Below are 11,467 nucleotides of genomic sequence, written 5' to 3'. Positions count from 1 at the left end.
ATAATTCACCATTTTAAATCTCCACAGGGAGGCTGAAGAGAATTTCCTCAATTTCCTTGCCTGATTATTGCTGGCTGCACTTCCTAGCTGGAATATCAAGGTGTTAATGCCAGCACAGATTTCATCCTGCAAACCTCAGTGTATCTCGCCTCTCCTGAAATCACACAAATGACTTCTTTAATGTGGCATTTTTTGGAGGTGGGGTGTGAACATTCTGGAAACGAGAATTTTGCTGGTAAACAAGCAAAGCCTGACATGATATCCCATCTCACAAACTCCACGCTGATTCACCCCTCCTTCTCTCTGACCGAAAATGTCATGGTCATTTTTGTGGTCGCGACCTCCCCCAAAGCGAAATCTGTAGGGTTAGAGAAGTTACCTGGCTGGCTAGGCTGCTTTTCCAGGTGTTTTTTATGGGAAATAACATTAATTATGTAACATATAATGACTCCTCCCTCTCACCTCCCGCCTGAGGATGCAGTGGACCATGACGATGACAAATCCCTCCAAGGAGTCGAAGACGGCGAAAAGGATCTGGAAAAGCGCCGAGCGCCGGTCGGTGATGGCCAGGACTGCAGACATCCAGGTGAGAGCCAGCAAGGGCAGCACCACGCAGGAGCTCCAGAGGGATGCCCTGTCAAGGGAGAGGGAAAGAGAGCTCAGCTCCACCTCACCCACTTCCAGGTGGGGTTCTAATTCAGCCTCCCAATCCCACCGGGCTGCAGAGGATTTTTCCAGCCAGCATCTCCGTGAGGGAGACCTTTCCTGAGCCCCTCTCCCAGGGAAGCTCAGGGACGAGGAGGCTCTGCACACTCATGCCACCCAAACAGAGGGGACAACTTCCCAACAGTGCAGTCATGCATAAAACTGGAGGTGGGGAGGAAGGATGCGGATCCCTCCCTCCCCTTTCAACACCCTTCCCACTCTGCCCCTAATCCACCACCACGGCTTTTCCCAAGGGAAGGAGACAAAATACAATCACTGCAGGTTGCCAAGGGGGAGGGGAACAGTTGCAGCAGAGACTGGTCTGTCACGATGGCTGTCGGTACTCGGGTCACAGACACTTGGACTTCCACAGCACATGGAAGACACCAACACTGGGACGTGTCACACTTTCGAGTGACTCAAACGGACAGGCAGAGAGCTGATGTGCAGACTGAAATATTTGTATTTCTCCTTTTAATCTACAGGTGATGGTCCCCACGACAAACAGGGGGACTAAAACCTGACCTCATCTCCCTGTGGTCAGAAAATTTTCAGCTTTCTTGTGAGATCTCCCCAGCTGATGCTTTGGGAAAAAACCCCAACTTTTTGTTCCATGTTTGACAATTCCTGTAAGTTTATTCCTGTGTGGATATTAACTTGAGATTCAAGCCACATCTCCATTCACAAGACAGAAAACTGGACAAAACAAGTTTTCTGTGATGCTACCCCAGGAAACTCCATTTTAGCTGTGAATGACGGCCCTGCAAATGGGAAAGCAGCTCTTTTCCCAAGGACTCTTCAGGCATCCATCTCTCCAACCAAAAAAAAAGATCCCAAACAATTTTAACAGCTGACTAGGGAGATTTTAAGTTGTCACTCATCCCATCTATTTGGCACCAAGAATATGAGGAGAATTTCCCTGTGGGCTTTTACCTAACAAACCAGAGAAGGCCTTGAATAACAAGAGAATCTAAAAGAAAACCTTCAAATGCAGACAAATACAGGCAAGACAAGAAATTACAGGACAGATACCATGAAACATGTTCAGCAGTACTTACATGGGACTTGCTCACCATTTCCTGATCTATGACCAAGGGTTTAATGTTTACTTGCTGGTTAGCTCACAGACCTCAGTGAGAGTTTTACCTGAACAAAGCTGGAGCTTGGATACAGGTTTGGACGTCAGGATAGAATACCCTGGCTTCATTAAGGGTTTTTGAAGGATTGTTAACATCAGTTCTGCAATGACCAGACACTAAAGTGACAGTTTATTTTTATAGGCAGAATGAGACCCTATTTGCAAATATCCCTACAGCCTGTCCACACTTGGGTCTGGTCATTAATGGTATTATTAAGGAATTTAATTGACCCAAGGGAGCAGGGAAATGGAATTATTTTTCTTTTTAATTAGAACAAGCATTATGAAACCTCTTTGTAAGGTAAAGGCCATGACATAATCTGGTATCTTGTAATTTTATCTTGGATGGCAAATGCTGCTCTTTAATACCCAAGACGAACTATGCTTTCAAAGTACTACTAAAAAAAATCCAAAAAAAAAACCCCTAGCCCTCAACCAAACAACTCCTAAAGAGAAATAACTTATTCCAGTTCTCTGAAGTCTGTCTCATTACACTGAAATCTCTCTTTGCTGTCATTTGTAGTAGTGCCTTCATAAATCTGGCTAAGCAGCAAGTGCATGAAAGAAAAAAAATCAGTGAGGCAGAAATGCTGAATGGAAAGATAAGATTTGGTTGAAAAGGAACCTTTCTAGATGTGTCTTCCATGCAATTATCAGCCAACACAACATGGCTGAAGAGAAGAAATAATTCCAGCAGCAAGGGGAAACTATGAAGTTCAATAAAAGCTGCTGGGAAAGGTCTGTAAGAGACAACCTTGCTTCCTGGAATTATCTGGAGTTCCAGAACACTCCTGGTACACCCATTCTGTGGATGTTACTGCCACCAAGGTGAAACAGGAAGCCTGGCAATGGATCTGAGCCAGGTCTGAACCAAATAACTGAATCTGGGTGGGTTTTTCACTCCTGAAAAGAGCTGCAGGCTCATAATGACAATGAACTGGATCTGGATCCAAGACTTAGATGTGGATCTGGGGTTGCAAGGGATGCTGCTGAGAAGGTAAATTATATGTAAATTATGTTTCTTTTCAGCACATGGTCAGATGTGAACCCGCTGGTTTCAAAACCTGCTTTAAGAATGAATTGTTTGGGTCAATTTGCTCTGCCCTTCCAACCAGATGATGAAAACATCATCTGCCCTTCCAGCTGAGCTGATGACCACATATTCAGCTGGATCAAATCAGGATTTTCCCAAGTTGTGCTGACTTACATCAGCTCAGAGTTTTGCTCTCTTTGTGATTCACCTTCCAGATGCCTTCTCAGCAGCATTCATCCCTTACAAAATTGATGGAAATTCTGCTTGATACTTAAATGCATCATCTTTATTCTCAGGCAGCAGGTGGCAACAGGTCACAGGAAATGGATCTCACTCTAATTTCACTTGCAAGGCTCTGCTTAGATTTTTGAAATATTAAACTCCAAATTAAAAGCTCCATTAAAGAAATCTGGTACAGGCTGAAATTTCAGGTGAAAACTTACAGGAAGACAAGTGGGTTTTCTGTGAGACTGCCCTTAATTTTACTTGCTGTGAGCTGAATTCATAGCAGGACTCATACTTCAACCACCTTCCCACCTGTCCCTTTTTTTGGGAGGCACAGTGAATCCTTAAAAAGATCCCAGAATTACTTATAGGACCTAAGAAATATCACATTAGGATGCGTATCATGAGATGTGATATGAAATGATCAATTGTTATACAAAGACACTGTGACCACCTAATGGCTTTTCATGGATTAGCCATGATCAATAAATCCATTACTTTTATTGCTTGGGACAAAGGAATTAGCTGGCAGATTCTCTTATTTATCCCATTTATGACAGCCCTCAGGACAAGGACAGCAGCATCCCATGTGAGGTTGGAAAAGACCTCTAAGATCAAGTCCAAATCTTTTCCCAGCACTGCAAAACCCAGCACTAAACCATGTCTCCAAGTGCCACATTTACACAGCTTTTAAATCCTTCTGAGATGGGGACTCCAGCATCTCCTGAACAGTCTCTGTGCCAATGCTTGATCATCCTTTCAGTGAAGAATTTTCCCCAATATCCAACCTGAACCTCTCCTGGTGCAACCTGAGGCCATTTCCTTTCATTCGGTTGCTTGATAGAAGAGACCAACCCCTTCAAGGAGTGATAAGGTCCTCCCAACCCTCCTTTTCTCCAGGATAAACCATCCCAGCTCCCTCAACCACTCCTAATGTGCTCTAAAACATGGGATCTACCATGAGAAACAGCCTTATGAAAGCACACACCAGACCCTGCCCTGGCAGCAAGGATTTGGCCAAAATGACAAAATCTATCTGTGGTTTTGTCCTTTAAGCAGCTGGAAGCATGGAGAGTCTTTGTCTTTGCAAAAGAAGCAGAATAAATGGATTGCACTCAGAGGAAAGCAATGGAAAGAGCAAAAAGAATGGGTTTGGAGATAAAGATCTACATGAAGAAAGATGAAGAGTCCTGCACCCTGAGAAAAGGCAAGTGCAGGGGGACACACAGGACATGCCAATAAAGATGTAAAGGGCCATTACAAAGGGCAAAGTGATCAATTATTTTCATTACTCAACCCTGACGGAGCAGCAGCAACTTAAGTTAAAGAAGCAGCAGAAGGAAAAAAAAATCACTTTATAATTCAAAAGCAGCTCCTGGAGAGGAGCTCTGAAAAGGGAACTGGTCGCTGGACTCAACAAATAATGGATGGCTCCTTACACACCAGCAGTTCTGCTGCAGGAAAATCACAGTACAGGGATGTGTTTTATTTATTCTCTCGTGCTTCTCTGCTCCTCTGACCCGTGTTCACAGAATTACAGAATCATAGAATGGTTTGGGCTGGAAGGAACCTTAAAAATCATCTCACTACACCCCACTGCCATGAGCAGGGGCACTTTTCACTAGACCAGCTGCTCACAGCTCCATCCAACCTGGCTTCAAACACTTTTTAAACACTTACAAACTGTTCCTCCCAAAAGCAAGAGTGTTGTCCCAATTTTAGGGCCACTTTTAGAGCAAATCTCTGTAACTCAATGCCTATATAACCAGGATAGGAAACCTGTAACCAAAAACGAGGGGAAACTCTGCTTGCTCTTCCCTTGCGCAGGCAAAAAAAGAAACACCTGCTGTGATTTCTATTCTCCCCTAAAAGATTATTCTACTCCCAGTAGCTGCAATATAAATAATGAAATTAGGGGAACAGGAAATCAAATGCCTCTAAACTGCCCTAAGCAGCCTGGTCTGGTGGAAAGTGTTCATAGTGGGGGGTCTGGAATGAGATAAACTTTAGGGTCCCTCCAAACCCAAACCATTCTGTGATGATTTTATGACATGAGACAGGCAGGTGATGAGGCAGCTGTGACCAGGCTGCTTCATTATTCACCTTTAATTAAGGAAGGTGTTCTCTGAGAGTCCAAGAAGGACTTGCAGGATCCAGGTATTATCCCCAGGTAAGGATAGGATTTCAAATTCCTTGAACCATGAGAACAACACTCTCCTGAGGAACAGTGTCCTTCCTAGACCAGCCATGCATGGAAGCACTGACTCACATTAATCCTGGAATTACAATACAGGCAGAAAATTTGACATCCAAGACTCCCTAAAAGGATATTGAGCCAAGAAAAAGGGCTAAACCCTTAGATGGGAGATTTGACACGTAAATTCCTAAGGATTTAAGAGGAATGATGATGATAAGGGTCATGAGGAACCCCTGACATTGCCTCTTGGGTGGGATGCCTGGAAAAATACACTGTGCCAGGGTTTTAGTCTTGGGCGAGTCTCTTCCCACTGGTCAGAGCCTGAGGGTCCAGATTTCCAATGATCTGCTTGGCACGGATTCATAAATTCATGGAGTGGTTTGGGTTGGAAGGGACCTTAAAGATCATTTAGTTTCAATCTCCTGGCATGGGCAGGGACACCTTCCACTATCCCAGGCTGCTTAGAGCTCTGTCCAACCTGGCCTTGGACATTTTCAGGGATGGGACATCAACTTCCTTCCATCCATCCATCCATCTATCCATCCATCCATCCATCCCTCAGCACTTCCTGCTATCTGCAGTGGATTCCCTCATTCACAGCCAGCACCAAGAAAAACCAAGCCCCTGAGACACATTTTCCATCTCAGATAAAATAATTTTCATGGGTAGCAAAGACAAATTAATTACAAGGCAACGTTTCACTGGCTGAGGGTGCCCTACAGGCAGCAATAAATGGGAGGAAATGTGGGAACACAGGTCTTGCAAGATCGTCTTCAGCACAGCCTGAAGGGAAGGATTTATTTAACCCACACCTGTCAAGTCCAGCTAACCCCTAACAAGTCACAGATATCCAAACATTTCCATTTATCATTCCCCAGGTCAAGAAATCACACCATTTCCAGTACTTATTTTTCCACTTCTGTCACTTTTCTCTCCCATCAGTTCCCTCTGTTTTCCTCCTTTTTACATCTCCTTCTCCAACCACAGATCTCACCACAAAGATTTCCTAAATCCAAGAAAAACAGTCTAAGGGATCTATTTCTCACTCTGTGCTACCCCAGAAATAAAACTCTGGAATCTAAGGCAGGGAAGCTGGGGAGGGCATGAGCAACCCCAGCAGGAACAAGACAGGAACACCCTTGATGTGCTCTGCACTAAAAAATTATGGCTTATTCCAGGCCAGGGAGGAGCCAGGAATCTTCATGGCATTTAATCCACATTTCAAAATGAACAAACTGAATGGCAAAGCTGCTGCAAGGCCTGGGAGGAGGGAGCCCAGCAGAAGGGTGGCAGTGGCATGAAGAATAATCACAGTTTTGCCTTTTTGGCAACATCATTTGCAAGAAATTTGGAGGAGGAAAACCCGGAACAGTTCAGCTGAGGGATGAAGTGGATCACAAGGGGAAATGAGTGAACTTGTTTGTGTATTCCTCAGTGTTCCCTTTGCAAGGATAAGAGCACGGAACACTTGAGGACAAACAACCAAATTGATACCGGACACTGTCATCCGAGGTACCCAATCTGCTGGGAAACAAAACAGTAAAAAATCCTCTTACAAGAGCCCTCCAATTTCTGTCAATCCACTTAAATTAGAGAAGCAGGATGAATAGGAGATCTGGCTTTCATATCCCTTTTTTCTCCTGATTTGGAGATGAATCAGAATTTGTGATTTATTGCAGACCAATGTCAGACACTATTGGAGAGGGACTTGAGACTCTTTAACTTTTAAAATTAATTTACTATGAACAGAAAGCCTCTCCTATTTAAGAGTCTAATTTATTAATAGTAAATCTACTGCTGGTTTAACATTGCTCTGCAGTTACAGGAATCCAAAAAGCAGCGAGCTGCTCATTCCAGACTTGTGGTACACATGTCTGGACTGATTCCATCTCAGCTGGGCACTGCTGAAAAAGGTGAGTAAATGACCTTAGCAGTGAAAAATAAATCAGATTTTGTTCAGTTCTTCATTTCACTGAGATTCACAGAATCATAAAATGGTTTGGGTTAGAAGAGGCCTTAAAGAACATCTCATTCCAACCCCCTGCCATGAACAGGGACATCTTCCAGGTGCTCTTGAGTTGATTTTCTTTTATCTTTCTACGTTTTGAGAGCTGGCCATCGGCTGCCTCTTTTAGTTTAGATTAATTAAAAGTAGGAATTTTCAAACTGCAAATGATCTGAGACTGTTTCCCTCACACGTTTTGCATGTACTAATTTAGACATCAAAACCAAAGTGTAGCATCACTTGGATGTGATACAGATAATAAAATTTCCAAAAGGGAAGGAAGAAAGAAAAACCTTCCCTCATCACTCTCCCTCCAACCTTAACCTTTGTGAAAAAAGCCAACCACATAAATAGCAATTTCTCCAGCAGAACAAAGCTCTGGAATTTTTATTTTTTTTTTAAGCTAACTCCAGCAGCATCTAAGAAGAGATTTAACAGCATTTGACTTTTGTAACTCAGAGCAATGAAACGCTTTAAGATTTTGAGAATTAATTCCAAGTGCTTTCAGGGGTCCAAAAGAGGCAGTCAACACTTATCAAATCAGACCTGCAGGCCTACAAGGTATTAACTTCAGCATTTCATAAGAGGAGAAAAAACCCACTTAGAAGTGATTCACCAACTCACTTAAGCCACACTCAGTGCTCTGCAGCCTCTGGAGGAAAACACTCAAGCAGGTGCTCAAGTGGTTGACAAAGCTGAATTTTGGAGTCCCTGTCTACCACCAGAATTACTGGGAATCACAGCTTCAAGTCTGGAACTCCAAGAACGGAGCATAAAACAAATTAAACAAATTAAACATGGCTTGCAACAAATTCACAGTCCCTTTGTCTTCCATGGGCTGGTCACATGCTTAAATCTTAAATCTAGGCATGTCAAAAAAGTGCTTTTCAGGATCCAGCCCATCAGCTCCAGGGGTGTTGCAGGAGCCCTGCTCTACTCATGGCCCACAGAATGAGGTCGGGGAGAGCTGGGGGATGTCAGGGAGGTGGGCAGGGACATGGGGAGAGAAAACAAACATGGGCTGGTGAGTGCAGGGAAATGGAAGAGGGAAATAAAAAAAGGAACTGAAAAGCGAAAATCAAAATGAACAGAAAAAAACCGAAACAAAACAAAACAAAAAAAAAATAAAAAAAGGAGTGGAAAGTAAGAAAGAAAGAAAAGAAGTTGAAATTAGAGGAACTAACATGGCGTTACTGGTGGCTGTGGCCGAAACTTCAGCAGAAGAAACTACTCCACACTTGGAACATTTGAGCGTCATGCCGTAAAGGGGCACTGCCATCTGACTGCAATTAAAACCAAAAGACTGAAACAAAACAAAACACTTCGCTCATGAGCACAAACGTCGAAAGGAAAGGGGAAGAGAAGCCAAAAAGAAAGGAAGGAGAAAAGGGAGCCAACCAACCATACCCAGTTTGGGAAGAGAAATGAAAGACAGGCAGGAATTAAAACTCTCTCATCTGTACCACTCCAGATGCGGGGAACGGGGGGAAATGGACAACTCAGATTTGTTGGTGCTGCTGGAGAGGGTGGAACTGTGTTGGTGAAAGTCTTGCCAGATTCAGGGTGTCTCTCTGGCACCCAAGGAAGAGAAACCAGTACTGCTCTCCCAGTCTCCACCTCCTTCTTTTAGTTTGGTTTTTTTGGGTTTTTTTTGAGAAATTGCTCTTTTCCCTCCTGGCCTTTTTGCTCCAAAACAAAAAAGGTGGCAGGGTTGTGCAGTAGAAGGCAAGAAGTAGGGCTGTGGGGGCTGTGACTGCTTATCTTCTGTCCTAAAGCAATGCAAGGGATAAGTCACTTATTTTCTCTGACTGGGAGCTGGTGAGACCAGGACAGAGGCCACTCTTTGGTTTTTGGTCAGAGGCCACTTTTTGATTTTTTGTTTCCCTCACTGATGCAGGATGGGACTCTTTTATGTCCTGAAATTAATCTGAGCTTGGGTGTTTCCTTAGCCCCCTAACCTGCCCTGAAAGGAACCCAACTGGCTGACTGTTTCTGAAACATTCCTTTTTTCACATCCTGTTCTGGAGCCAAAAACATCTTTGGGATGAACCCTGAGAATTATTCCCACCTGCTGCTCCCACTTTTTTTTTTTTTTTTTTTTTTGGATGGGACCAACCACAGAAACAGGCCACTGAAGGCTGCTGGTATGAGGGGATCTGCTAAAGCACATCCTTGGGATTTTTAGCAGCTGATGTGTGGGAACCACCCCATCCCACCAATTCAGCTCCTCTTCAGGAGCCCAGAAGCCACATTAGCTTGGCACTGGCCCCGTTGCCTCCCAGAATTTACTGGTTGTGTGCTCTCCCTGGCCTGCACAGATCCACACCCACGTCAGATCTGGCTTGGAAAACAGGAAGGAGTCTGCAAAACATCCCCCAGACCTTCCTGCTGTGCCTGGCATCAGAGAAGACAGGAAATCACTGCCAGAAGACAGCATAGGGTCTGTCATCCCTGGGGTGTGTGGTGGGGATGCTGCTGAGGGAGGTTTGCCCCAACCAGGAGGGGTTTTATGGCCCTGCCCTGCCTGGGAGAGAGATCAGGGGACTCCACAGAGCATTTCTTAGCTTTGGTGGCTCTCTGTTCAGTCTCACTGCAAAAAGACATCCTGATGAGCACCAACACAGCAGCAGCAGTGGGCCCAGTGGCCCCCTTTCAAGCACCTATTGATTGATCTTTTCATTAATTACAGTGACATAAGTCATCATTCCCGTGCAGAATAATGACTAAGGCATCCCACAGAAGCTTTCAGACACAGAGGAAATTAGCTCCTGTGTCCACAGATAAATATCTTCCAGGAAGGATGGTGTAAATCCTGTGAGGACAATGGCTGAACCAAAGATAAAGTGGGTCTGGAGAGGCATTAGGTGCACGACCCTTAAAAAATAAAAACTAAAAAAATACGACAGCTTATCCCCAAATCTATAAGCCACAAAGAACAGATAAGCAGAGAGACAGAGAAAGGCAGAGATAGGCAGCAAAAAGAAAAAAAGTAGATTGACTTGAGGAATTTGATGGGAAATTGTACCAGAAAAAACATGAATGACATTGAATCACAGAGAACTGGCCAAAAGACCACTGTAAACACACAACTGTAGCTGCTGTTGGGTGTGTTTATGCAGAAAGTTGCAAGCAGTGGGCACTGATGTGGGTACATTTATCTCCTAATTCCTTCTGGCTGGGGGCATGAGGTTGTTAATATATTGAATTTCCGTAGCAGGTTTAGATTGGCGCCTGTGCATATGAAAGGGAAGCTAATTAAATAATCACAGTGAATAATGCCTTCATTTAATTTAGCTTTTTCTGCTTCCTAAACATCCACAAACAGCTCATGGGCTCATCTGGTGTGTTCACTGGAGCCTGGACTTTGCTACCTTTTATTGAGCAGTGCTTTCCACCATCCACAGCCCGAAGAGCAGGAGCACATTCCCAGAAGGAACCATTCCCAAAGGAAGGGCAATCCCAATCCCTTCCTGTCTCAGTGGAGTTATCACCTTCCTAGTCACTCTCTCTGTGCTCTGACAACCCAGCCCTGTTCCACCCCACCAGGACACCTGCACAGAGATTATTTCACACAAGGTTTTGGGGCAAACTCCTCTTGGGTGGTTTATGTGATCAACAGAGACGAAAGAACAGGTCCTCAAAGGGAGGACAAAGCTCCTGACTCTCCTCAGAAGTGGCAGAGGAAGCCCAGAGAAATTAAACTCAGCTAAAATTAGCCTTGGTGAATATCCCTGATGGTCTCAATCTTCCTCCCTGCCTGTGTGAGCACACAAATGTGGAATAAACACTGGCTGAATACATTCGAAATTAATTTTAAAGGCTCCTGACATTAAAACATTCATTTTTTGGTAGTAGTCCCTTCAAGAGAGCTCAAACAGTGGTGGTGGAGTTGGCCACCAACAGAGACTGTTTTCTGGGATGGTTTTCTCCATTCCCAGACAAGTTTTGGCTTTTCTCCAGCTCTCCAGGTATTCACAACCCCTCCTCTACTGCCTGGTTTTGTGATCCACCTATAAAATCACTGCCACTAGAAAATCTGCATTTTCTGACAGATGTGACAACAATAATCACAGCTATTTCCACTGCTAAGTACAGGGCAGAATTCCTGTGTCTCAGGTACTATTTCATGAGAACTGTTGACATGGATGAATTTGTGACAACCAA

General features: G+C 44.2%; 1 protein-coding gene across 1 annotated transcript in view; it reads right to left on the bottom strand.

Annotated features, from left to right (window-relative positions):
• The window catches only part of ADGRB1 (adhesion G protein-coupled receptor B1), a 198,183-nt gene that overhangs the window by 23,678 nt on the left and 163,038 nt on the right, over positions 1-11,467 (bottom strand). Inside the window, exons 25-26 of the mRNA XM_041459547.1 lie at positions 8,488-8,586; positions 463-634 (exon numbers count right to left, since the gene is read on the bottom strand). Coding sequence (XP_041315481.1) covers positions 463-634; positions 8,488-8,586 — 271 coding nt within the window. The remainder of the gene's footprint in view (positions 1-462; positions 635-8,487; positions 8,587-11,467) is intronic.

Source organism: Pyrgilauda ruficollis, unplaced genomic scaffold (assembly GCF_017590135.1).
Source record: "Pyrgilauda ruficollis isolate IOZ18807 unplaced genomic scaffold, ASM1759013v1 scaffold138, whole genome shotgun sequence".
Lineage (NCBI taxonomy): Eukaryota > Metazoa > Chordata > Aves > Passeriformes > Passeridae > Pyrgilauda > Pyrgilauda ruficollis.
Note: the sequence above shows the minus strand (reverse complement) of the source record. Positions and strands in the feature narration are given on the sequence as shown.